This window comes from Staurois parvus, unplaced genomic scaffold, assembly GCF_062004578.1.
Source record: "Staurois parvus isolate SC_StPar_1 unplaced genomic scaffold, SC_StPar_1.0 ptg000160l, whole genome shotgun sequence".
NCBI lineage: Eukaryota > Metazoa > Chordata > Amphibia > Anura > Ranidae > Staurois > Staurois parvus.
In genome coordinates this window covers 208704-231755 of record NW_028317956.1, presented here as the reverse complement: position 1 = coordinate 231755, position 23052 = coordinate 208704, and the positions used below count along the sequence as shown (strand labels likewise).

At 42.0% G+C, this 23052-nt stretch overlaps 1 protein-coding gene across 1 annotated transcript in view; it reads left to right on the top strand.

The window, feature by feature from the left end:
- The window catches only part of LOC149463053 (uncharacterized), a 67585-nt gene extending 52765 nt beyond the window's left edge, over nt 1–14820 (top strand). Inside the window, exons 7-9 of the mRNA XM_089675928.1 lie at nt 3937–4023; nt 4846–4993; nt 9323–14820. Coding sequence (XP_089532054.1) covers nt 3937–4023; nt 4846–4993; nt 9323–9354 — 267 coding nt within the window. The 3' untranslated portion in view covers nt 9355–14820. The remainder of the gene's footprint in view (nt 1–3936; nt 4024–4845; nt 4994–9322) is intronic.
- The last annotated feature ends 8232 nt before the right edge of the window (nt 14821–23052 follow it).

Below are 23052 nucleotides of genomic sequence, written 5' to 3'. Positions count from 1 at the left end.
ATACCTATTTTCATTATATAGCGCTGTACTTTCTCCCATTTATATGTTTGTGACGGAGGTTTTTACTTGGTTTCCTCGAGTGTCCAGCTGCTTACCTTAGAGTGCTCACTTTTATTTACTATACCACTTTTTTTTTTTTCTTTTAACAATGGACATTATTGAAATCTTCCAGATACACAAACAAAGTACATAGCATTCAAGTGATCCAGTTGTCACCAAAATACAGATACCATAGAATCCTAATAATGCAAAAACAGCATAGGCATCATCCAGCAATAATCTGTCATGAACACTGTCAATGCAGGAATAAGTGAAATCCTAAAACGCAGGGGACACACACAAAAGGGGGACACATGATAGGACTTCTCAATACCCTTACAGGGGTAAATAGTCCCAATTAACCCAGGAAGGGGAGATGGTGGGGACAGTGGAAAGTGGGAGAAAGAGACGATAGCGAGGGGGTGGAAACCGGAAGAGGAAGGAAAGGAGGAGGGAAGGTGGGGGGAAACGAAGGAAAGAGAGAAATTGAAATAGGGTAGAAGCCCACTGCATAATAACTAAGATAGGCCAGCAGATGGTGTGGACCCCTTCAGGGCTGCAAAGGCAGATCAACACCTGCACTGCAAAAATCTATCCATGCAGACCAAATTGAACATTTTTTGGGACAGTGACGGTTAAGATAAGTTCGCTTACATAGGAGCAAAACCGCATTAAGAGTAGCACGCTGAGAGGTCACCGTGGGGGGCTGAGCAGACTTCCAGCGGAGGAGTATCTCCCTACGAGCATAGAAGGAGGCATAGAATGAAAACAGTTTGACATATATACCCGGAGGAGGGTACTGAAAAACATTCAGAAGTAGGGTCTTTGGATCCAATCTGAGAATCAACCCACACACAGCATTGTCATGTCAGCCACAACCTCCATCCAAAAAAAAAAAATGGAGAGAAGGGCATGACCAAACCATATGAAAAAAAGGATGCCTCGGGTGCCTGGCAGTAGGGACAGGCAGAAGAGCAGAGGGATAGATGGCAGCCAATTGCTGACACATATAATAGGCCCTATGGAGAAATTTAAGTTAGATAAACCTATCCCTAACAGAGATCATATTAGTTACATAGGAACCCAAACAGTCCTCCCAGCCATCGTCCTCTAGGTCTGGGATATCTGCACATGAGAGACAAAAATATAAGGAAGACCAACACCCCGGAGGTAAGCAATCTCTTAATAGGGTCTAATTCCACCGTGAGCTGGGAGGGGAATTGCTGCTGAAAACCCTTAGTTCTTAATACTGTGTATAAGCCCCCTTTTGCATCAATGACAGTGTGCAGTCTTTTGTGATTGTTGTCTATGAGGCTTCAAATTCTTGCAGGTGGTATAGCTGCCCATTCATCACGAGAAAATGCCTCCAGGTCATGCAAAGTCTTTGGTCATCTTGCATGACCGCACGTTTTGAGATCTCCCTAGAATGGATCGATGATATTAAGGTCAGGACACTGACATTTTCCGCTGTAAACACTGGAGGGTCAACTTGGCCTTGTACATAGGGTCATTGTCGTGATAGAAAATCCAAGAGCATCCCATGTGCAGCTTTCGTGCAGAAGAATGCAAATTGTGTGCCAGTATTTTTTGATAACTTGCTGCACTCATCTTGTCACCAATTTTCACAAGATTCCCTGTGCTTTTGGAGCTCGCACACCGCCAAAACAGTGATCCTCCTCCATGCTTTACAGTGGGCATGGTATTTTTGTCGCTATAGACCTTGTTGACCTTTCCAAACATGTCAAGGTTGTGACCATAAAGCTCTATTTTGGTCTCGTAACCCCAGATTACAGTGTGCCAGAAGTTGTGAGGCGTGTCAAGGTGTTGTCAGGCATATTGTAACCGTGCTCTTTTGTGGTATTGTCCCAGTAAAGGCTTCTTTCTGTCAACACACCATTCAGCTCATTTTTGTTTAAGTATCATCTTATTGTGGCCCTTGAAAAAACAACACTGTCTTTTTCCAGAGCAGCCTGTATTTCTCCTGAGGTTACCGGTGGGTTTTTCTTTGTATCCTAAACGATTCTTTTGGCAGTTATGGATGCATTCTTTTTTGGTCTACCTTACCTTGGCTTGGTATCAAGAGATCCCATAATTTTCCACTTCTTAATAAGTGATTGAACAGTACTGACTGGCATATTCAAGGCTTTGGATACCTTTTTATATCCTTTTCCATCTTTATAAAGTTCCAATACCTTGTTTAGCAGGTCTTTTGACAGTTCTTTTCTGCTCCCCATGGCTCAGTATCTAGCCTGCTCAGTGCATCCACGTGAGAGCTAACAAGCATATTGACTATTTATACACAGACACCAATTGCAATGTAAAAAGCCACAGATGTGAGAGAAATGAACCTTTAATTGCCATTTTAAACTGTGTGTGTCATCTTGTGTGTCTCTACCAAGGCCAAACATTCCAGGGTATGTAAACTTTTTGATCATGGCCATTTGGGTGATTTCTGTTTATTATGATTTAAAAAGGAGCCAAACAACCATGTGATAATAAATGACTTCATATGCTTATCATCCTTCAATATAAAGACAGTTTTTTGGCATGATCAGTCATATTTTCAATATCAATGACTAAATGTCACGATTTCTGCCAGGTATGCAATTTTTTAGCACAACTTTGTCTCTTCTACATTAAAAATCCTGCTAGATTGCACATTTTTCTTTTCCTAGAGTTCTACTTTTGCTTGAGTGGCAAGCTGAATACAATGACCCCTAATAGTGGGTTCTGGGCTTCCCGCAAAGTAATAGGGGATGTTCCTGGTGTCCTTTTGAACCCGATGTAATCCTGAAGGGCATAACAGAGGCTAAAAGATGGGTCTAATAAAAGATTTGTTTATTAATGTCCATGAAATTTCAGAAGACCTCCTCAAAAGAGAGGATAAAAGTACTGCACTGTGATCTGACCATGGAATGTGGCGGATCTCAGCATGTGTGACAAGAGGGAGGCCTGGGTAACAAATATGTGGTCAATTCTGGAAAAATAAAGATGTGAAATGTGTATTCTCATCTATGGTAGTTAAACTCTCGCCATGTGTCAACAAGTTTGTATTGACCAGAATTTAGAAGCCTTTGACAGTTGCTGATGGAGGCCTTTAGTTCTCTCTAGAGTTGGATGGAGCATGAGATTGAAATCTCCATAGTCGAGCTTTCTTTTCGTGTGCCAGTCTATCACTTGTAGAAGAGGCGACCGGAAAGGAACCTGGTCCCTATTGGGGGCGTAGTAGCAAACTATAGCGACCTAGGAGTCTTGTAGTATACCCTGCAGCACCAAGTATCTACCCACAGGAGCAACTACTTTATGATGTCCTCCTAATTGTGCTGATCCATGAAAACCAGTTAAAAGTCCTTGATGCTTGGTCTGGTCACTTGCTAAGAAAATTTGGGGATAAAAAGAGAGAGGAATGAGTGAAGAAATGTTTTTTTTTTTCCTGCAAGCAGTCAATATTCTCATGCAGGGTTCTAAAGGAACAAACAACTTTAGTACACTTAATAAGAGAATTGAGGCCAGCATATTTTCTGCTCCCGATGGCCATGGTCTGGCCCCGCTATAGACTGAAGGACAATAAATTGGCCCTTTGTTTATAAAGTGTGGAGACTCCTGTCCTAAACTGTGCACATCCTAGTTATTTACAGTACCTACAGGTAAGCCTTAATAAATATGTAGGTAAAAGATACAAAATTGGGTTTTCTTGCACTTTCGCAGAGGCGAGACCTGGGAATTGCAAGGTAAGGATCTGTCCTTGGGTGCCCCAATAGGCATAAAAAAACAGTGAGAAATTCATATTTGCAGCTCAGACTGGAGGTGGATGGACCTTCTGTGAATGCTCTTCTTGGTACAACCACAAATTTTACAAAAAGTCATATTAACAACTACAGTTTTTTGTTTATACAGATCCTAAAAGAACTAAAGCCACTGGTGTGGATCTTTCTGCTGCAGAACCTTCCTGAAGTGGCCTATCTCATTTATCTCCTGTACAAGGTACTGTACGTCATTTAACTGTGTGTTTCCTAGAAGTATTTATTTAGACACCTAGTTACCATAATCCTTTACAGTTGCAAGGTGTGGTGACCTTTACAGACAGTGCCTAGTTTAGTAGGAAGGATTCAATGTGTACATGTTTCATCATTTGTGTCTCACATTTAGCCAATAAAGCAGCCATGAGGTGCTCTATGTGGCCAACAGTTTGTGGAAACCAGACCAAGACTTCTATATAGATTTGTTGGACATCCTGTTTCAAAACTGTAGAGCTGCCTTCCTCACACGTTTGTGGCTATAATAGCCTCCACTCTTCTGGGAAGGCTTTTATATGATTTTGAATTGTCTGTTCAGCCAAAAAAGCATTTATAGGGTCAGGTACTGATGTAGAACGAGAAGAACTGGCTCTTATAAGCATTCTAACAGATTCCAAAGCTGGTCAGTGTTGAGGCCAGGGGTCTGTGCAGGCCATATGAGTTCTTCCACAGTATACTAGGTCTTAATGGAGCTGACTGTGCACAGGGACATAGGGTCATGGTGGAACCAAAAAGACTGTTGCCAAAAAAGTTGGAAGCGCACAGTTGTCTAAAATGTGCGCTGTATATTATCAGTACATGTCACTGGAAATAATAATTAGAAGGGGTCCCCATGTCCTTTTGACCATATGTTTTATTTGAGATGTTAGGTCTTATAGAGCTGCAGGAATGTTGTATGAAGCTCTACAGAAGGGTTCTATATTTTATTGGTCAAGTCTTCCACATCATAGGTCTTTAGACTCCAGCTCAGTTGTATCCATGGAGTAGTCATCTTGTATTTCACTTTCAGGTGGCGATGGAGTGGGGGAAGGGAGACTCCTACACCTTGGAGGCTGCAGCTGTGACGGGCTCTTTCATCTCGGTGGTCATTAAGTCTGTCCTGTTTTGGTCTCTGTTCCATGTGTATCGCATTTTTGGCCAGGGACTGATGGAGAGAAGTAAGTATGAACTGTGGCAGTTATCTGGTGTGAAGTAGCATAGTAGACATGGCTGGAGTAACATAATGGTTGAGTTATTGTATATGTGATAAGATGCCGACACAGATGGAAATGGCACAGTTGCTGCATACAGTATATGTGAACATTTTCTATTGGTGCTGAATGGGTGGAACTGCTTACTGAATCACATGATCAGTCCCAGTGCTGTAGTAAGTAGTGGTGCACTGAGATGAAAATTCTGGTGCCAAAAACAAAAATTCTGAATGCACTTGGCCGAAGACTGAAACTGAAATGCGCAGTTTTTAAAAATGAATATATATTTTTTGGAAAAAAATACACTTTGATTAAAAAAACAATATACAGTGGGGCAAAAAAGTATTTAGTCAGCCACCAATTGTGCAAGTTCTCCCACTTAAAAAGATGACAGAGGCCTGTAATTGGCATCATAGGTAGACCTCAACTATGAGAGACAAAATGAGAAAAAAAATCCAGACAATCACATTGGCTGATTTGGAAAGAATTTATTTGCAAATTATGGTGGAAAATAAGTATTTGGTCACCTACAAACAAGCAAGATTTCTGGCTCTCACAGACCTGTACCTTCTCCTTTTAAGAGGCTCCTCTGTCCTGCACTCATTACCTGTATCAATGGCACCTGTTTGAACTTGTTATCAGTATAAAAGACACCTGTCCACAACCTCAAACAGTCACACTCCAAACTCCACTATGGTGAAGACTAAAGAGCTGTCGAAGGACACCAGAAACAAAATTGTAGACCTGCACCAGGCTGGGAAGACTGAATCTGCAATAGGCACGCAGCTTGGTGTGAACAAATCAACTGTGGGAGCAATAATTATAAAATGGAAGACATACAAGACCACTGATAATCTCCCTCGATCTGGGGCTCCACGCAAGATCTCACCCCGTGGGGTCAAAATGATCACAAGAACGGTGAGCAAAAATCCCAGGACCACACGGGGGGACGTAGTGAATGACCTGCAGAGAGCTCTGCCCAATGTAACAATGTAACAAAGGCTACCATCAGTAACACACTACGCCGCCAGGGACTCAGATCCTGCAGTGCCAGATGTGTCCCCCTGCTTAGGCCAGTACATATCCGGGCCCGTCTGAAGTTTGCTAGAGAGCATTCGGATGATCCAGAAGAGGATTGGGAGAATGTCATATGGTCAGATGAAACCAAAATAGAACTGTTTGGTAGAAACACAACTCGTTGTGTTTGGAGGAGAGAGAATGCTGAGTTGCATCCAAAGAACATCATACCTACTGTGAAGCATGGGGGTGGCAACATCATGCTTTGGGGCTGTTTCTCCGCAAAGGGACCAGGATGACTGATCCATGTACAGTACATAATGAATGGGGCCATGTATTGTGAGATTTTGAGTGCAAACCTCCTTCCATCAGCAAGGGCATTGAAGATGAAAGGTGGCTGGGCCTACCAACATGACAATGATCCCAAACATACCACCCGGGCAACGAAGGAGTGGCTTCGTAAGAAGCATTTCGAGGTCCTGGAGTGGCCTAGCCAGTCTCCAGATCTCAACCCCATAGAAAACCTTTGGAGGGAGTTGAAAGTCCGTGTTGCCCAGTGACAGCCCCAAAACATTACTGCTCTAGAGGAGATCTGCATGGAGGAATGGGCCAACATACCAGCAACAGTGTGTGCCAACCTTGTGAAGACTTACAGGAAACGTTTGACCTCTGTCATTGCCAACAAAGGATATATAACAAAGTATTGAGATGAACTTTTGATATTGACCAAATATTTATTTTCCACCATAATTTGCAAATAAATTCTTTCCAAATCAGCCAATGTGATTGTCTGGATTTTTTTTCTAATTTTTTCTCTCATAGTTGAGGTCTACCTATGATGCCAATTACAGGCCTCTCTCATCTTTTTAAGTGGGAGAACTTGCACAATTGGTGGCTGACTAAATACTTTTTTGCCCCACTGTATACCCCAATTGTTTTGTAAAATATGTAAGAGGATGTTACGGCGAGTAAATGGATACCCAACATGTCACACTTTAAAATTGTGCACACTCGTGAAATGGCGTGAAACTTTGGTACTTAAAAATCTCCATAGGTGATGCTTTAAACATTTCTACAGGTTAGCAGTGTAATGTTACAGAGGAGGTCTAGTGCGAGAATTATTGCTCTTGCTCTGACGTTCATGGCGATACCTCACGTGTGTGGTTTGAACACCATTTACATATGTTGGCATGGCCTACGTATGTATTCACCACTACATGTGAGCACGGGGGGACGGGGGCACTTTTATGTAAAAATGTAATGTGTTGTTTTTTTTTTTTTTTTTTGCACTGTTCCTTTTAAAAAAAATTGTAATCACTTTTATTCTTCTCACAAGAAATGCATGCATCCCTTGTGATAGAAATAACTAGTGAAAGGTCCTTTTTATGGAGCGATGGGGGTCAATAAGACCCCACATCTCTCCTCTGCTTTAAAAAAAAAAAATGTCCAGAGCCGGAAGTGACATCGCTCCGGTCCTCCAAGGGCATAGAGATGTGTGGCGGCCATCTTTCCTTCACTCGCCTCTATGCCCAGCGCCGAGATCGATAATTTCTCAGGTAAGACTGAACTATGAGCGGCAGGCAGGCGAGCGACAGCGGATGGGTGGCTTTGAGGGGCCTGTATCGGTGCTTTTTTTTCTCATTTCGGCTGACAGTCGAAAGGGGTGTTTTCGGCTGAAACGTTTCGGCCACCGGAATTTCGGTGCATCCCTAGTAGTAAGTAAAAAAAAATGCAGAGAAAAAACAATCACAAGCAATTATTTATTGTACAGAATGCCTCAGCTGCCATGTTTATATAAAAAAAAAAAAAAAAAAAAGCAATAGAAAATCATAGATGGCTGCGGTGTAAAGGGGAAAGGTGATTTCTAATAAAATTACCACCCAATCAAAGCTCTTTTTAGATAACTTTTTTTAATACATTTACTGCATCTACATTATTTATTCTTTAACTTTTCTCTTGGTTTGGGGGTGGTAAAAACTGCGTGTTTTTACTGCTCCCCCAACAGGAAGTGTAAACAGACCCAAATAGAATCCCCACTACCATCTCCAACTGTACTAACCTGCATTCAGCTGCATAAAGGAAGCAGTGGTCTTTCTACAGAGGTCTACCACAGGAAGGAGGGTTCTGCTGATATAGATTCCTGGCATCTTGTAACGTCTGTATAAGGAAGGAATATTTCTTGTGATTATGCCGTCACTATGTGATATGTGAGTGTTACCACCAGGGGCGGACTGACAACTCATGGGGCCCCCGGGCAATAGGGGATCATGGGGCCCCTTTGTCCTTGCCCAAACTCAAAAAAGCCTATGAAAAGGTACCAGAGGCATCTCATGGGGCTCCCTACTGACCCCGGGCCCTCGGGCAGTGCCGAGTTTCCAAATGGTCAGTCCACCCCTGGTTACCACTTACAACACCTGAGCTTTTCTTCCATCACCAGAGATTTCCTCAGCCCCTGGAACATGTTGGCTCTTCTGTATCCTCCTGTTGTGAACAAATACCAATGTCAAAATAATGTGGACTCTTGGATGTGTTTGGTGCTGTCATTAGGCTTTGTATTCCCTCTGCTGAGTCAGATCTAGGCCTCATCACAGAGTGTGGACTTTGCTGATTGCACAGCTCTAGCTCTGGCTCAGTAGGAGACATGTTGGACTGCTGTACAGAGGCCACTGCTTCCACAAAGAACAACAGTTCTCTTTGCAGCTGGAGTGAAGTTTTGGCTGGCATTGGGACACAGTGTCCATCATTCTGATTTTAAGATTTTTTTTCTCAGGGCTAGTTCACACTCGATGCAGTTCAGTGCGTTTTTTTTTTTTTTTAATTTTTTCATCTGCATCAAAAACGTATGCACAGTGTTTTCCATGTATTCCAATGGCCATAGTTCACACCAGTGCAGTCAACCAAAGTAGAACAGGTTGCATTTGTTTCTGTATGCGGCAGAACGCATCAGAAGGCACGCTTACAAGACCTTGATGTACACAGAGATTCAAGTATGTACACTTGTTCGGGGTTTTTTTGTTTTTCTTTTTAATGAATACACACCTGGATTTTATTTTCTTTTTTAATAAATACACACCTGGATTTTTTTTTTCTTTTTAATGAATATACACCTGGATTTTTTTTTTCTCTTTAATGAATATACACCTGGATTAAATGTCTTTTAAATTTGTTCAAATTCAGGGCAGTTTGAAAACATTTTGTCAAAATTAAAAGCATGGTTTCCAGATTAGAATGTTTGTTTGTTTATTTGTATCTAATTTTGTTCATTCTTTTGTCTTTCAGTGTTTTCTTCCTATGGAAGGATTGATTCATGAGACACCAAAGGGTTTTTTCCCACAGCCATTTTTTTCAATGACCTACAAGGGATTCCTGTACTTCTGAGAGGTGGACAATAACTTGCACTCTGGATACGTCTCTAGAAACAGAAGGGAATGTTTTTACATTTCATTGCCAAGTTGTACAGTATTTTACCTTTACACTCCTCCAACTTAGGCCTGCCAATGTCTGCACTTTGCAAAGCACTGCAGTAACTAGGTGGTGTCACAGATTTCACATACACCATGATAAATGTAGCCAGCGTGCAAAAAAAAAAAAGATTTCGAGGATCCGAGTATTTGTCGAGTTTCTTTTGAGACCAAAGACAGGTTTTCATGGCTTCTGTCAGATTAGTCTTTGATAACCCCATAGCTCTGGAGGTGTTTTAGTTGGCAGAATAGGCTGAGCTGTCCAGATGGCACCTTCTTGCGTCTTTTGCACTACAATCTGCAGACCTTAGTCATCCCCATGTCATAAAATATTCCACATTTTGATGTCGTTGCAGAAGACCGTTGTTATTCTTCCTATATGGTAAGACCACCTACAAGTGGTATTTTAGTTCTAGGAGGGGTAGATTTTAGCCCCTGGTGTTTTGGATCCTCTGATTGAGATCTTCCTGCCATAATCCGTTTCACTTGGCAGATTTGGGAGTTCCCATCTGACCTTTCTGTGTTACAATTTCCATCATAGAAAATATTATAAATAAAAAAGCAGCAGAAAAGAAATGTCTCATATAGGGCACAGCAGGTGTGAAGAGATCTCCCCCATGGAGCACCCAAGAAGTATAGGGAGTTGTCAGGAGAGATCCCTCCAATGCATTACAGTTCTTGTGCCTCAATTTGTATTGCTTTTTTTATGTGTACCGCCTTATTGTTTTGCCTTGCTGTTCGATAGCAACATTCGCTGGGCCTGTTCATCAGCCTACTGTGTTACACTCCTTTTAAAGTGTATGTATAACTAAACTTTTTAGATACATTTTGGATAAAGGGTTAAACCCCTGTTTGTTTGTTTATTTTATTTCTTCTATGTCCAGTTGGGGCAATTTCCCTTCAATTTCTGTTCTGAAGATGCAACAGGAAGTGAGAGGAAATTTTTACCATCAGTTGTCCCCATTACCTACCCCCCTGTTCCTGTGACAAATCTAAAAGGTTGGACATCCCATCATATTGGTGACGTCACCTTGTTGGCGAGAGAGAGAAAATAAAAACTTGATAGGGGTTCTAATCCTCTCCTACATTATCCAAAACTGGAAAAAAAATGGTTTACATATTCTTTATTCTGTCACTTGACAAGACTTTCAAATCTTTTTTTTTTTTTATTGTGTTTTAACAATACTGTTTTGTTTCTAGCTGCAAATATGTAACTGAAAAAAATCCTAGCATTCAGCTTTCATAACTAGCAAAGGAAACCGAATTTAAAATATGTTTCTGCAGACAACAAAAGCGTCTGTTTTAGTAACATTGTGCAAATATGTTGAACTTGGCCCCACAATCAGGGTGCCCCTACAAGCATGCTTCTGTTGGAATGGCTGCAGTGGTACAGTTATACATCTTGCTAAAGTGGAACTCCAGCCATCCTGCCCCCAGAAGTCCCATAATAGTTACAAGAAATAAAAAAAACTTGCTTTTTTTTCTTGCTGGTCTGGTGCCATTACAGCTCTATCTACCTTGGCAGTGACAGTCCTGATCATGTAATGATGTGATTGACACTCAGCATGGTGATATCCATGAGTCATGGACAGGCTGGGCTCACAGGAAGTGGGGTGACTGACAGTGGTCATGGTCCATCCCAGAAGAGAGCGGCAGCTCTGGATGAAGAAATCGTGCTGCAGCATGGAGAGGGTGAAGTGCTTGGTGACATTTTTGTTTTTCTGGAGTTCTGCTTTAACGGACAGTTAACACCGGGAAGTAACTAAGCTCCTCCATAAAGGAACAACCTATGAGAGCTGCAGACCCCTTTTGCATAGCAAACAATGCAAAGAGTGGGTCTTTTTTTTTTTTCTTTTTAATATAGATGAAGATTCGGTATCTTCATATTGAAGGAATAAACTGCAAGTGAATTAATGGCACTGACTTAGTCTTCACTTGGTTTAAGATGTTGATATGACTTCAGGGTGATTGGATTGTACTTGGAGTGGCAGTGGATATCATTTAGAATTACTTTATATTCTGACTCTTAAAGAAGAAGAAAAAAAAAGGCAGAGAATTCTCTTCCAAATAATTAGGAATCTATTTCATCCAATATCTGCCACTTCTGTTAGTTGGCCGCAGTTTTGTATCTAGAATGTCGCAGTTGTGTTTGTGGATTTGTGCGGCTCACTATAATGTGAAATGAGGAGACCACTCATCCATGGAAGCTGTAGGCCTCTCTCATGGGCACAAGCCAAACACTGCAAAGGGAAAAAGCTCATTGATTGTAACTAGCAGGTCACTTTAATGCCAGGGTGTCCTTAAGGAAGGCTGAATTTCCAATTAAAGAAGAAGCATGATCAAAGCTATTTTGGCCCTACTTTTCCTATGGATCACAGGACTGCAGTTCATTCTGCACTACTGTGACCTGTTTTCAGCCAACAGTGGGCTAAAGTCTGTTGTCAGCCAACATAGGATGTTTCCCGAGCTTGGCCTGGCTCTGGGATATGGTCAGATCAGCCCAGAAGCCTGACTGGCAGCTGCCTCAGCCTCTCAGCTAGCCACCGAGATCCTGAATCAGCCGCTTCTGCCCCTCCACAGCCTGGTGCTCCAGTGAGAACTGGAGGGGCAGAGCTGGAGACTGACTGCCACTGACACTCTACATACTGAGAACCAAGGGATCAGTGGTGTTTGATCGCTCAGTTCTCAGTCTTAACTCTTTCCTCTGAAGACTACAGCATTGATCGCTCAGTTCTCAGTCTTAACTCTTTCTCTGAAGACTACAGCATTGAGACCTGTAAGAATTTTAATACATAGTTTACTGAGGAGTGTTTATTTTATTGTGCACAATGTGTTAAGGGAAAAAAAAAACACTGAGTGTTTTTTACTAATTTAAGCATTTAGTATGTTAATGTGTGTTGCGCATTGCATTAAGGAAGCCCATTCATTATTAATTAGCTGCCCATGCACCAAACTTGACAATAAGGTATATGATCCCTTCTTAAAAAAGTCAGTGCACCACAGGTCGTGGTATATGCGTTTGTAGTGTGTTGTGCTGTACAATGCGTTAGGGTGTCATCAAAATGAATGGCACTGCAAAGCACAGCACAGTAGATGCATTGCAGTAACCGCCACTTAACCCATGCATTTAAGGTTTCATTCACAGAGGTTTATGGACCTCTACCTCCATGCAGAGGGTTGTGTTTATGTGGCCACAGAATGACGTGTGTGCAGCCTGCCTATCAAAATGAGTTACATGCGGTGAGATGCAGCAGCTATATGGATCTTCTTGCACATGCCGGTGTCTATATCTGTACAGGGATAGACACACAGTCGACACCTGTCATTCGGGTACACAAGCACAACCCTCTGCACAGACGTACATGTATGATTGAAGCCAGGCGTACATTGCCACAATGCACATGTGTGAATGGAGCCTGATAGCTGGATGCCTCTGCACTTCGCTGTTACCCCCTGAATTGAAGTTGGAACTTCATTACATATGATGGCTAATATATGCAACTAAGACCTCTGCTTTCAGTAATGGTTATGAGGCAGATATTTTAAACAAGCCCCTGTTAGCCAAATGGTGGAGTGTTGCTGTATGGGTGGTGAAATGTTCCTACTGAACCTACATTGGCTGGCTATGACCTCTTGAGCCTCTGGCCAATTTTTTTTTTTTTTTTTAATTTCTTCTTTTTCTCAAAATTAGAGTGTTACTAAACCCAGGACCCTGCAATCACTATATCTGGTCTCCCACAGTACACAGAACATAGAAATGCAATTATTTTAGTAAATATAAACTGCTAGATACCTTTTCTCATCAGCTGTATATAGCAGTCTTGTGACTTCTATCAGTGTTCAGCAGAGCACTGGTTAAATCTTGTAGGAGGAGTTTTCTTTCTACTCTAGGAGAATGCAGAACCCCTGACCTCTGTCTGGACAGTGCTGATTGGTCCTGTGCTGATCACATGCACTCTCCCAAGAAAAAAAAAAACTCTCTACCAATACACACCAAACTGAGCATGTGCAGAGTGTCTCCACATGATATGTCTGATCCTTCCCTTGTTCCAGTGTTCCCCTATTATCTCCTGATAAGAGGATCAAACAGCGTTTTTACACAATGCAGAGGATTAACCCCTTAAGTTCCACAATGAGTATAACAAGCATGCTTTACTGCATATACAGACTGATTTTACTGTTGTGGGTTTAGTAACACTTTAATTTTAGCAGGAAAAATGTTGGTGAGTTCTGTGAGTCTTACAAGCGCTTGAAAAGGGAATGTTGTAGTGCAGATCATTTGCATATACTGTATAGTGCCAATTGAAGCTGTTTTATCTGGAACCCTCCATTATAATAGGAATTTCACTGTATGCTTGTAACTTGTCTAAAGGGATAAACATCCGTATGACCGGATTTAACAATCAATATTTCTGGTTGTGAGAGAATCTACTTCCTGTTACAGTGACCACACAGGAAATGAGGGAACTCCTCCCCAGCAAGGACACAAACAAGGTGGATTTTAATTGGACACAGGAAAATAATTTTTAGATCAGTAATTGGAATAGCCATTTCCTTAGGGCCTATTCAGATCTGTGTGTTCTTGTGTAACGCATATGAACGCACCAAAAAAAGGCACACAAAATGTATTCAAACACAGTGCATGATGGTGCGCTGCATTACATGTGTTTCAGAGCTATGTTGCGGTAACATTCAAATTAAATAGCACATCAAATTGCGGGTGCAAGTAACACCTGTTATAGTATTGTGCGCACTTCTGCTTTGCAACACAAAACTGAGTCGGCCTTAGAAGTTTCTGTGGAATTATTTCTAAAGGCCTTCAACTCCTTTCCTTCCCTTGCAGTAACAACCTTTCATGATTGAGTAGTTGGAACCCTCATTTTGCTTTTCTCTACAAATGTTCAGTGGACTGAAGGCCAACCATTCAGATAGAATGAGTCTTGATATCTACAGTCACCCAACAATACTGGATTTCACTGGCAGGTGGAGCCACAGCTGACATCTGTAATAATTGGTCAAAATACATTTGGAAATGTATTTTTTGTCTTGGAATTATTTGAATCCGTTGTAATTTTTTTTATTTGATTCCACTCCCTACTTATTGTTCTTTTCTAATAAACTGTGTCTTTACATGTATGTTGTTTAACCTACAAGTAATCAGTTGGTTTTAATGCCATTGCACTAAGCTTACGCTGTAACATTCTCAATGCCCGAGCCGTGACATATGGATATATATATATATATATATTGTACTGGGATATGTGTAGAACTTTTTATACAGTTATTTTTAATAAAATGCCAATGCTGTTACAGTTATCAGAGTTGTCTTTCTGTTCTGCCCTAATGGCTGTAGAATGGGGACATTTGTTGGGGACAAATCAGTAATAAAGGCCTAGGATACCCAAAGACTTGCGATGACAGACCCCGGCTCTGAGCTTGTGTAACTGGATCTTGTACTGGAATTGTGTCTTTGGGTGTCAACACACCTGTATGGGAGAAGAGTCAATCAGGTAAATTCATAAGTCACTTTGGGTGGGGGGCCCATGGAACCCAGCTCACTTTGGAGAGGTGGGGAGACCCGTCTCAGCTCCCCATATCCCTCTTATGTGTAAATCATCCTGTGCCTGTTAGGGGTACAGGGTGATCTGTCCTTATATTGGGGTGGGGGGTTGTTGATTGTTTGATGTTATGTGGTTGCATCCCATTGTTCTATTGTGTGTCTGGCTTGGCAGCAAACTATTATGGGATGTATGTTTTTATGTGTATTGGCTTGGTGGGGGTGTCTCCAGCAGCCTTCCCTCCTGATGGGACTGTCTGTTGGTGTGTCTCTTGTTACTAAATGTAGATTGCCCCGCCTTGTGTCATTATGCAGGGAGGGGGGATTGTCCCCTTGAGTGTCTATATCTTTTATCTGTGTTCAAATAAACTAGTCTACCTTCTGGCTTACTTCAAATCTGGTGTCGTCTGGATCTTGGGGTAACAATAGCCAATCACTGGTCTCGTGTTCCAGAACATGAGAAGCAGCTGCTTGACGGAGGTACCCGGTTGTGGGTTTCTGGGGTCCATTACACATACACATATCCCAAGTATTAAAAATAAAGAAAAATATTTTAACAATTCTGCACTATGGTATATATGCGTCTTCTTAACATAAATTAATTAAACATGAGCAGCCACCACCATATTGCAGGCAACAATACATATAATAGTAAAAAACATAAGGGTGCGGCGCTTCAAACATCAACTAGAAAAGCTACAATTTCTGGGGAAATTGTGTGAAGTGTTCTTGTCTCCACCAGTAGTCTACAACTGGAGTGGGAAGAGTAACTGGGTGGAGTGGCTGGAGTAACTGTGAAAAGGTTGAACTGGGCAGAGTAACTTTATGGAGTGGGCAGAGTAACTGTGTGGAGTGTTTGGAGCGAGTAAAGATAGTAAACATTACACTAACCAATTGATTGATCAAATTTAAAAAATGCACACGGCAAGCTTGATAGAGTGAGAAATGCATTTCAACTTTTAATTAGCTTTTGTCACTCTGCTGCCTGCTCACACACCTGGGTTCCTATGGCAACTCACTCTACAGCAATGGCAGAGAAGAGCGATTAAAAACAAACTGCTCCAACTTGCTCACTTCACTAGCGGTTGCCATCTTCAAACTGTTGTAGTTGAAAAATTATAAATCCGGGCTGTTGTAGATATGATGGACTCTTACCCAATACCGCTCTCCTCCTTGCCATGGCTTCCTCCTTCTCAACGTCCATCTACCCTTAGTCCAACGCTGACGTTATCGCTACGTCTTTGGGATTCTATCAAATACTCCGCTGGCCTTATCTCTCCTCACCCGCCGCTGTTACATCTATTACATAACCCATTATTCCCTCCGGGTAGGGATAATCCTAGACAGTTTGCATGGTGGCAGGCGCATGGTTTTTACGATGTTCACTCACTTCTATCTCCCACTAGAATAATTACCTTTGACGCTCTGCGCTCTTCTTATAATATCCCCCTTTGAGAACATTTTGGTTATCTTCAACTTCATCACTTCCTAAAAACACTGATACGTACGCATTCGGGACCTTATCGTCTGTCCCCCTTTGAAAGCCAGTGCAGACATAGACCTCATGCCCCAGGTTTGATCTCTTTGATTTATTCTTCCATTATATCTTATAGAACCCCTCCGGTTCGTTCTTATCATCAGCGTTGGCAGTCTGAATTAGGGGGGACCCTGGATCAACAGGACTGGCAGAACATGACCCAACCAATCTCTAAATGTTCTAGGAATGTTATTATCCTTGAGAATGCCTACAAAATTCTATACCGATGGTATTATACGCCTGCCCGCCTAGCTAGTTTTATCCCTACATATTCCCCAGTCTGTTTTCGGGGTTGCCAACAATTGGGCACCATGGCCCACATATGGTGGACTTGCCCAAAAGTAAGTAGATTATGGATTAGGGTGTACGCCCTTCTCCGCACTATCCTTCACACAGACATCAAGCGTAATCCATATGAAGCGCTTCTATTTAAACCATTGGAGGGTCTTCTCCGTTCTGAACGGCAGCTGGCATCACACTTATTTATGGCAACTAAATTGACAATTGCAAGGGCTTGGAAGACTCCTGTCCTTAGTTTTGAGGCTGTCAAAAACCGGATGAATTTCATCATGGTTAATGAAAAATTGACGGCCATATTGTTAGATACCCATACAAAATTTTTGCAGATATGGCGCCCCTGGTTGGATGTAGCTCAACCCTCGAGATTCGACCAATCTCTCCTGTCGATATGAGGTTGGATTTTGCCGTGATCCCCTTGGAGCCCCAACTTCCCCCCCTTTTCCTTTTTTTTTTTTTTTTTGTTGTCGTTGTTGTTTGTGATGTCCGTGTCTCTCTACTGTATGTCTTTTCCTTTCCTGTTGTTCAATTTGTCCTTTAAATATATTTCACAGATTGTGCTTGTTGTTTCCTGCGCTACATCCGCAATACATTCTCTAGGTTATGAGCATGTACAATTTTTTGGAGAGGCCTCTTCTTGGGCCTCTCCTGTTTCACTATAATGTTGATGTAGCTAAAACTCTCTGGAGTTTACATTATCATTGACCCACAAAGGTTTGTTAATCATTCCCTTATAACCCCTTCCTCCACCTATTCCTACAAGGCTTTTATGTTAACTCTTCAGCTTATGCCTTTATTGATGCATGTCTTGAACAAGTTCCTCGTCATTTAATATGATCCATAATTGTTGGTCCTTGAATTTATGCTCCGAATGTCTGTTTATTTTTTGCTTACTATTCAATAAAGCTCTTTGTAAAAGAAAAATTATAAAACCTACACCAAAGAGCTTTATATTGTGAGAATCACAAGACCCAGACCTACATTTTGATGCATAGTATGTCTCTGAAATATTAAAAATGAAGGCACAGTTTAGAAATTGCCCTTCAAATTTGAGGTGGCTTGAGAGGAGTTTCAATGAATGTCAATGGGTGGCGTGGGTTGCAAACAAATGGTCATATTGTGAAAACTATCAGGACTATGGCTTAGCCGTGGACATTTTTAGTGGCAGCAGGGGTAGCTGAACATTTTGATGTAAGATTTGTGTAGGTGGGCTTGAAAATGAGGGAGTGATGGCAGTTTAGAAATTATGTCCTGATTTTTCAGCTCACACTCTAGCTTTTGTCAGCTCCCACTCTAGTTTTGAACATTCTGCCATTCATTCCTATGGGACCAATTTCACCACAAAAACGCCGATATTTCATGAACCATTCGGCGAAACGTTCCACAAAGCACACCAATCGGGAACAATCCGCACGTTTCGGTATATTACTGTCTATGTAGTGTAAAAACTGGGACGAGGGGTTAGGGTGGTAAATTTGGCTATAATAATAAGAATATATATGTGAGATAACAGTAAGTGGTCTTGCCATGCAAGAACACTTAATAAAGGATACCAGGCTAGTCATCATCAAGCAGAGTGGCACTGATATTGTGCATACATATTATTGATGCAGTTGTCTACAGTCTATATTAGCACCACAGATCCAAGCATAAAAACCTGCTGAAGAGATTTTGCTGGTAATAAACCTGGTACAATCTTTGTACAGATCTCTACACCATCCCTGCAGCACAGAATCTAGATGGCATTAAATGATCATGCTTTAACTGATATCCTGACCTTGATATGTATGTTTTTAATCATACCTGGTCTCTGTGCTGTCCTGATCTTGGCAGGACAATAGCAATCAGTCAGAAAATCCAACATGGTTGATGGACTCTATGAGAAATTCAGTAGCAGGCATTGGTTGTTGAAGACAAGACTTTGCCGTGACATCATAGCCCTCTAGTCCTGGCCCCATAGCCAAGAAAAGTAAAAGTTCTTCTAATGTTGCGCACCAACTACTGAACCACCTCAGTCATGTCTAGACATAATCAGGCTGTGTATGACATGGGAGTGTTAATGTCACGTATTCCCTGCCCATATACTGGAAGAAAAACTGAAAAACAAATTAGGTGAAGTACAGTCATTTTGTGAAGCTATGGATTTCACTTACATAGTTACATAATTAGTCTGGCTGAAAAAAAGACAAAAGTTCATCCAGTTCAACCCTTAAAAAAAAAAAAAAAAAAGTTATAACCCTACACCTACAGTTGATCCAGAGGAAGGCAAAAAAAAAAAACCCAGCAAAGCATGATCCAATTTGCTGCTGCAGGGGAAAAAATTCCTTCCTGATCCCCCGAGAGGCAATCGGATATTCTCTGGATCAACTTTACCTATAAATGTTAGTATCCAGTTATATTCTGTGCATCCAAGAAACAATCCAGGCCTTTTTTAAAGCAATCCACTGAGCTGGCCAAAACACTTGCCTTCGGGAGTTCTCTCTCCGTAATTCACTACCAAGTCTGACTTTCTGAGCAAATACGCAAAACACAATAAAAATATTTTCTTTTATAGCCTATGGACTCTTCTCACCACTGCATTGCAGGTGCAGTATGTTTGAAAGTCCTGCTTTCTTCATCTTTGGTGTGCTTTTCAAAAACGTTTTCAAAAAATGTTTTTAGTGCATTTTGTTTTTGAGTGACAGGCCTATGCCAACCAGCCAATGCACTGGAAACGCATTAAAAACACATGCGATTAATGTTTTTTTTATTTTCAATGGAGCAATGTGAAAACACCTTCTGGGATGTACTCAGAGAGAACAGTAGCAGTTCCACAACTACATATGAGCAGATGTAGTACCTGCTAGACTGGATTCTTCTTCCTACCTGCTCTAGATGCAAAAGGATTTAGATCAGAAACGAGTAGTCAAGTTCATCCCATACAGGGCTCAATTACTGACAAATTAGATGAAAAACAGCCTGATCTCTGTTCATTGAGCATTACAAATACTAGTATCTGAGCACAGAAAGGTATAGGCATTGGGAAATACACTATATTGCCAAACAAATTGGGACACCCCTCCAAATCATAGGATTCAGGTGTTCCAATCACCCCCAAGGCCACAGGTGTATAAAATCAAACACCTAGGGATGCAGACTGCTTCTACAAACATTTGTGAAAGAATGGGTCGCCCTCAGTGAATTCAAGCGTGGTACCGTGATAGGTTGCCACCTGTGCAATATGTTCATCCGTGACATTTCCTTGCCACAGTAAACTGTTAAATGGTATTATAACAAAGTGGAAGCAACTGGGAAGTGGTAGGCCACGTAAAAGGACAGAGCGGGGTCAGCACATGCTGAAGCGCACAGTGCACATAAGTTGCCAACTGTCTGCAGTGTCAATAGCTAAAAACCTCCAAACTTCTTGTGGCCTTCAGCTTAGCACAACAGTGTGTAGATATCTTCATGGAATGGATTTCCATGGCCGAGCAGCTGCATCCAAGCATTACATCACCAAGTGCAATGCAAAGCATCGTATGCAGTGGTGTAAAGCACACCGCCACTGAACTCTAGAGCAGCGGAGACATGTTCTCTAAAGTGACCAATCGCGCTTCTCTGTCTGGCAATCAGATGGACGTGTCTGGGTTTGGTGGTTGCTAGGAGAACGGTATTTGCCTGACTGCATTGTGCCAAGTGTAACAGTTGGTGGAGGGGAGATTATGGTGTGGGGTTGTTTTTCAGGAGTTGGGCTTGGCCCCTTAGTTCTAGTGAAGGGAACGCTTGAGGCGTCAGCATACTAAGATATTTTGGACAATTTCATGCTCCCAACTTTGTGGGAACAGTTTGGGGATGACCCCTTCTTGTTACAACATGGCTGCACACCAATGCACAAAGCAAGGTCCATAAAGACATGGATGAGTAAGTTTGGGGTGGAAGAACTTGACTGGCCTACAGAGTCCTGACCTCAACCCGATAGAACACCTTTGGGATGAATTAGAGCGGAGACTGCAAGCTAGGCCTTCTCGTCCAACATCAGTGCCTGAACTCACAAATGTGCTTCTGGAAGAATGTTCAAAAATTCCCATAGACACACTCCTAAATCTTGTGGACAGCCATGGAAGAGTTGAAGCTGTTATAGCTGCAAAGAGTGGGCTAACCTATTATTGACCCATACAGACTAAGATTGGGATGCCATTAAAGTTCATGTGCGTGTAAAGGCAGGCATCCCAATACTTTTGGCAATATACTGTATATTTCACTGCAGCAACCATGCTGGCTCTCTTAGCGTAGTGATTTGGAGGCTGACAGAGGGGAGCATTTATTTTTTTCCCCTGGAGGACCAGGCCGCAGTTTCACCATTTAACAAGTATAATGTATCACTTAAGGCAGTTCTTCAGCCCCGTGTGAAAATTAAAATAAGCAGTTAGAAGACCTGTAACAAAACAGCCACTCACCTATCCACGGGTCCAGCGCCATGCTCACCCAAGTAGATTCACTGCTCTTCTGTATCCAGTGCCAATATCTTAACTGTGGACAGCAGACTGACTGCTTGGGTCTTCACAGCCAGCTGCCTGCTGCTCCTTGTGAAGTGTCCTCCAGTCTTTTGAGACCAGTCCCAAGAGGTTTTTTTTTTTTGGGGGGGGGGGTCTAACTTCCTCTCCAATCATCTAGGTCAGGGGTGTTAAACTGGCTGCCCTCCAGCTGTTGGGAAACTACAAGTCCCATCATGCCTCTGCCTTTGGGAGTCCTGCTTGTAACTATCAATCTTGCAATGCCTCAAGGGACGTGTAGTTTGGCAACAGCTGGAGGGCCACCAGTTCGACGCCTGTGGTCTAGGTGATTGGAGTGGGAATAGGAGCAGGTACCTGTCAAAACCAGGTACTTACTCCTACACCTGCACCCTGGAGGGGGGGGGGGATCTTGGGTTGAGGAGGAACAGCGGAACTTCCCCTTTTAGGTGAAGTTACGCTCTAAGTGCAGGGAAGCAGCAAAAAAAACAAAAATCTTAAAATCCATGATATCTGCAACATGAATTGTAATATTATGGACAGCAGAGGGCACATCTGAGTGTAGGGCTTATGAAAAAAACATTTATTTAAATTGACAAATTGCAGAAGATTCACCCCCGGAGGCTGACATATGTGTGTTCACACTTACATGCCATTGATCGCCGTGTGTATTGTGTAAGCTGCAATTTGTCAATTTAAATAAATGTTTTTTTCATAAGCCCTACACTCAGATGTGCCCTCTGCTGTCCATAATATTACAATTCATGGCATGTAAGTGTGTTTACACTTACATGCCAGTTGTCACCGTGTGTACTGTGTAAGCTGCCAATTGTCTGCTTAAATAAATATTAATAACCACCACACTCAGATGCGCTCTCTGCTGTCCATATCTGTTGCTCTACTCTAGAAGATCTTCAGTTTCTCAAGAGGTGCTGCACTGAAGGGTCTTGGAACTACACCTGAGCCATTCCATAATCTTCCATGACCACCCTTGGGGCCATAGATCTGGTTGCACCTCTGTGCTATAATAGCCTCTCCTGAATTGTAATAATGCTCCGGCACAGCCAGTCTTGTGATCCAGACACCCCTATCAAACCCTCCAACCTCCAGTACAGTAACATCTTGAATAAGGACACAACCTCTGTCTGCTGATTGGACTGTGAAGGAAGGGCAGCACATTGAGTATTATTCTGCTTTTTCCTCCTGTCAGCATAATTCCTGTCAACACTTGTTTGGCTCAAAATGCTGCCCCTCCTGCTACCACTCCAACTCATTGTGATGTCTAGACACATTAAGGTGCTAATTGCATTTAAAAAAATGAAGTGTTATCAATACCTAACTGCAATGCATAATTGTTTTTTCCTTTGGATGTCTGTCAATTTGCTTTTACCTGTACACTAGGAATAGAACCATGCCTCAAGTCATAAGAGATTATGATCTTTTCATCTGGCTACATTCTTGCTGTTCAAAACACTAGGGCACTGGTCACAGTACATTTCAACTTATTACAGATGCTAAAAGGTATTTGTTACATGGCCGAGTTTCTTGTCTGTGAAAAAGTTTCTGTTCCAGCGACAGCTTTATAGAGACAATTGGTTGATTCTACAAGAAAGATATTTATAGAGGTGGTCAGGATCTAAGAGCCAGCAATAACGGTTAACTTGTATGTT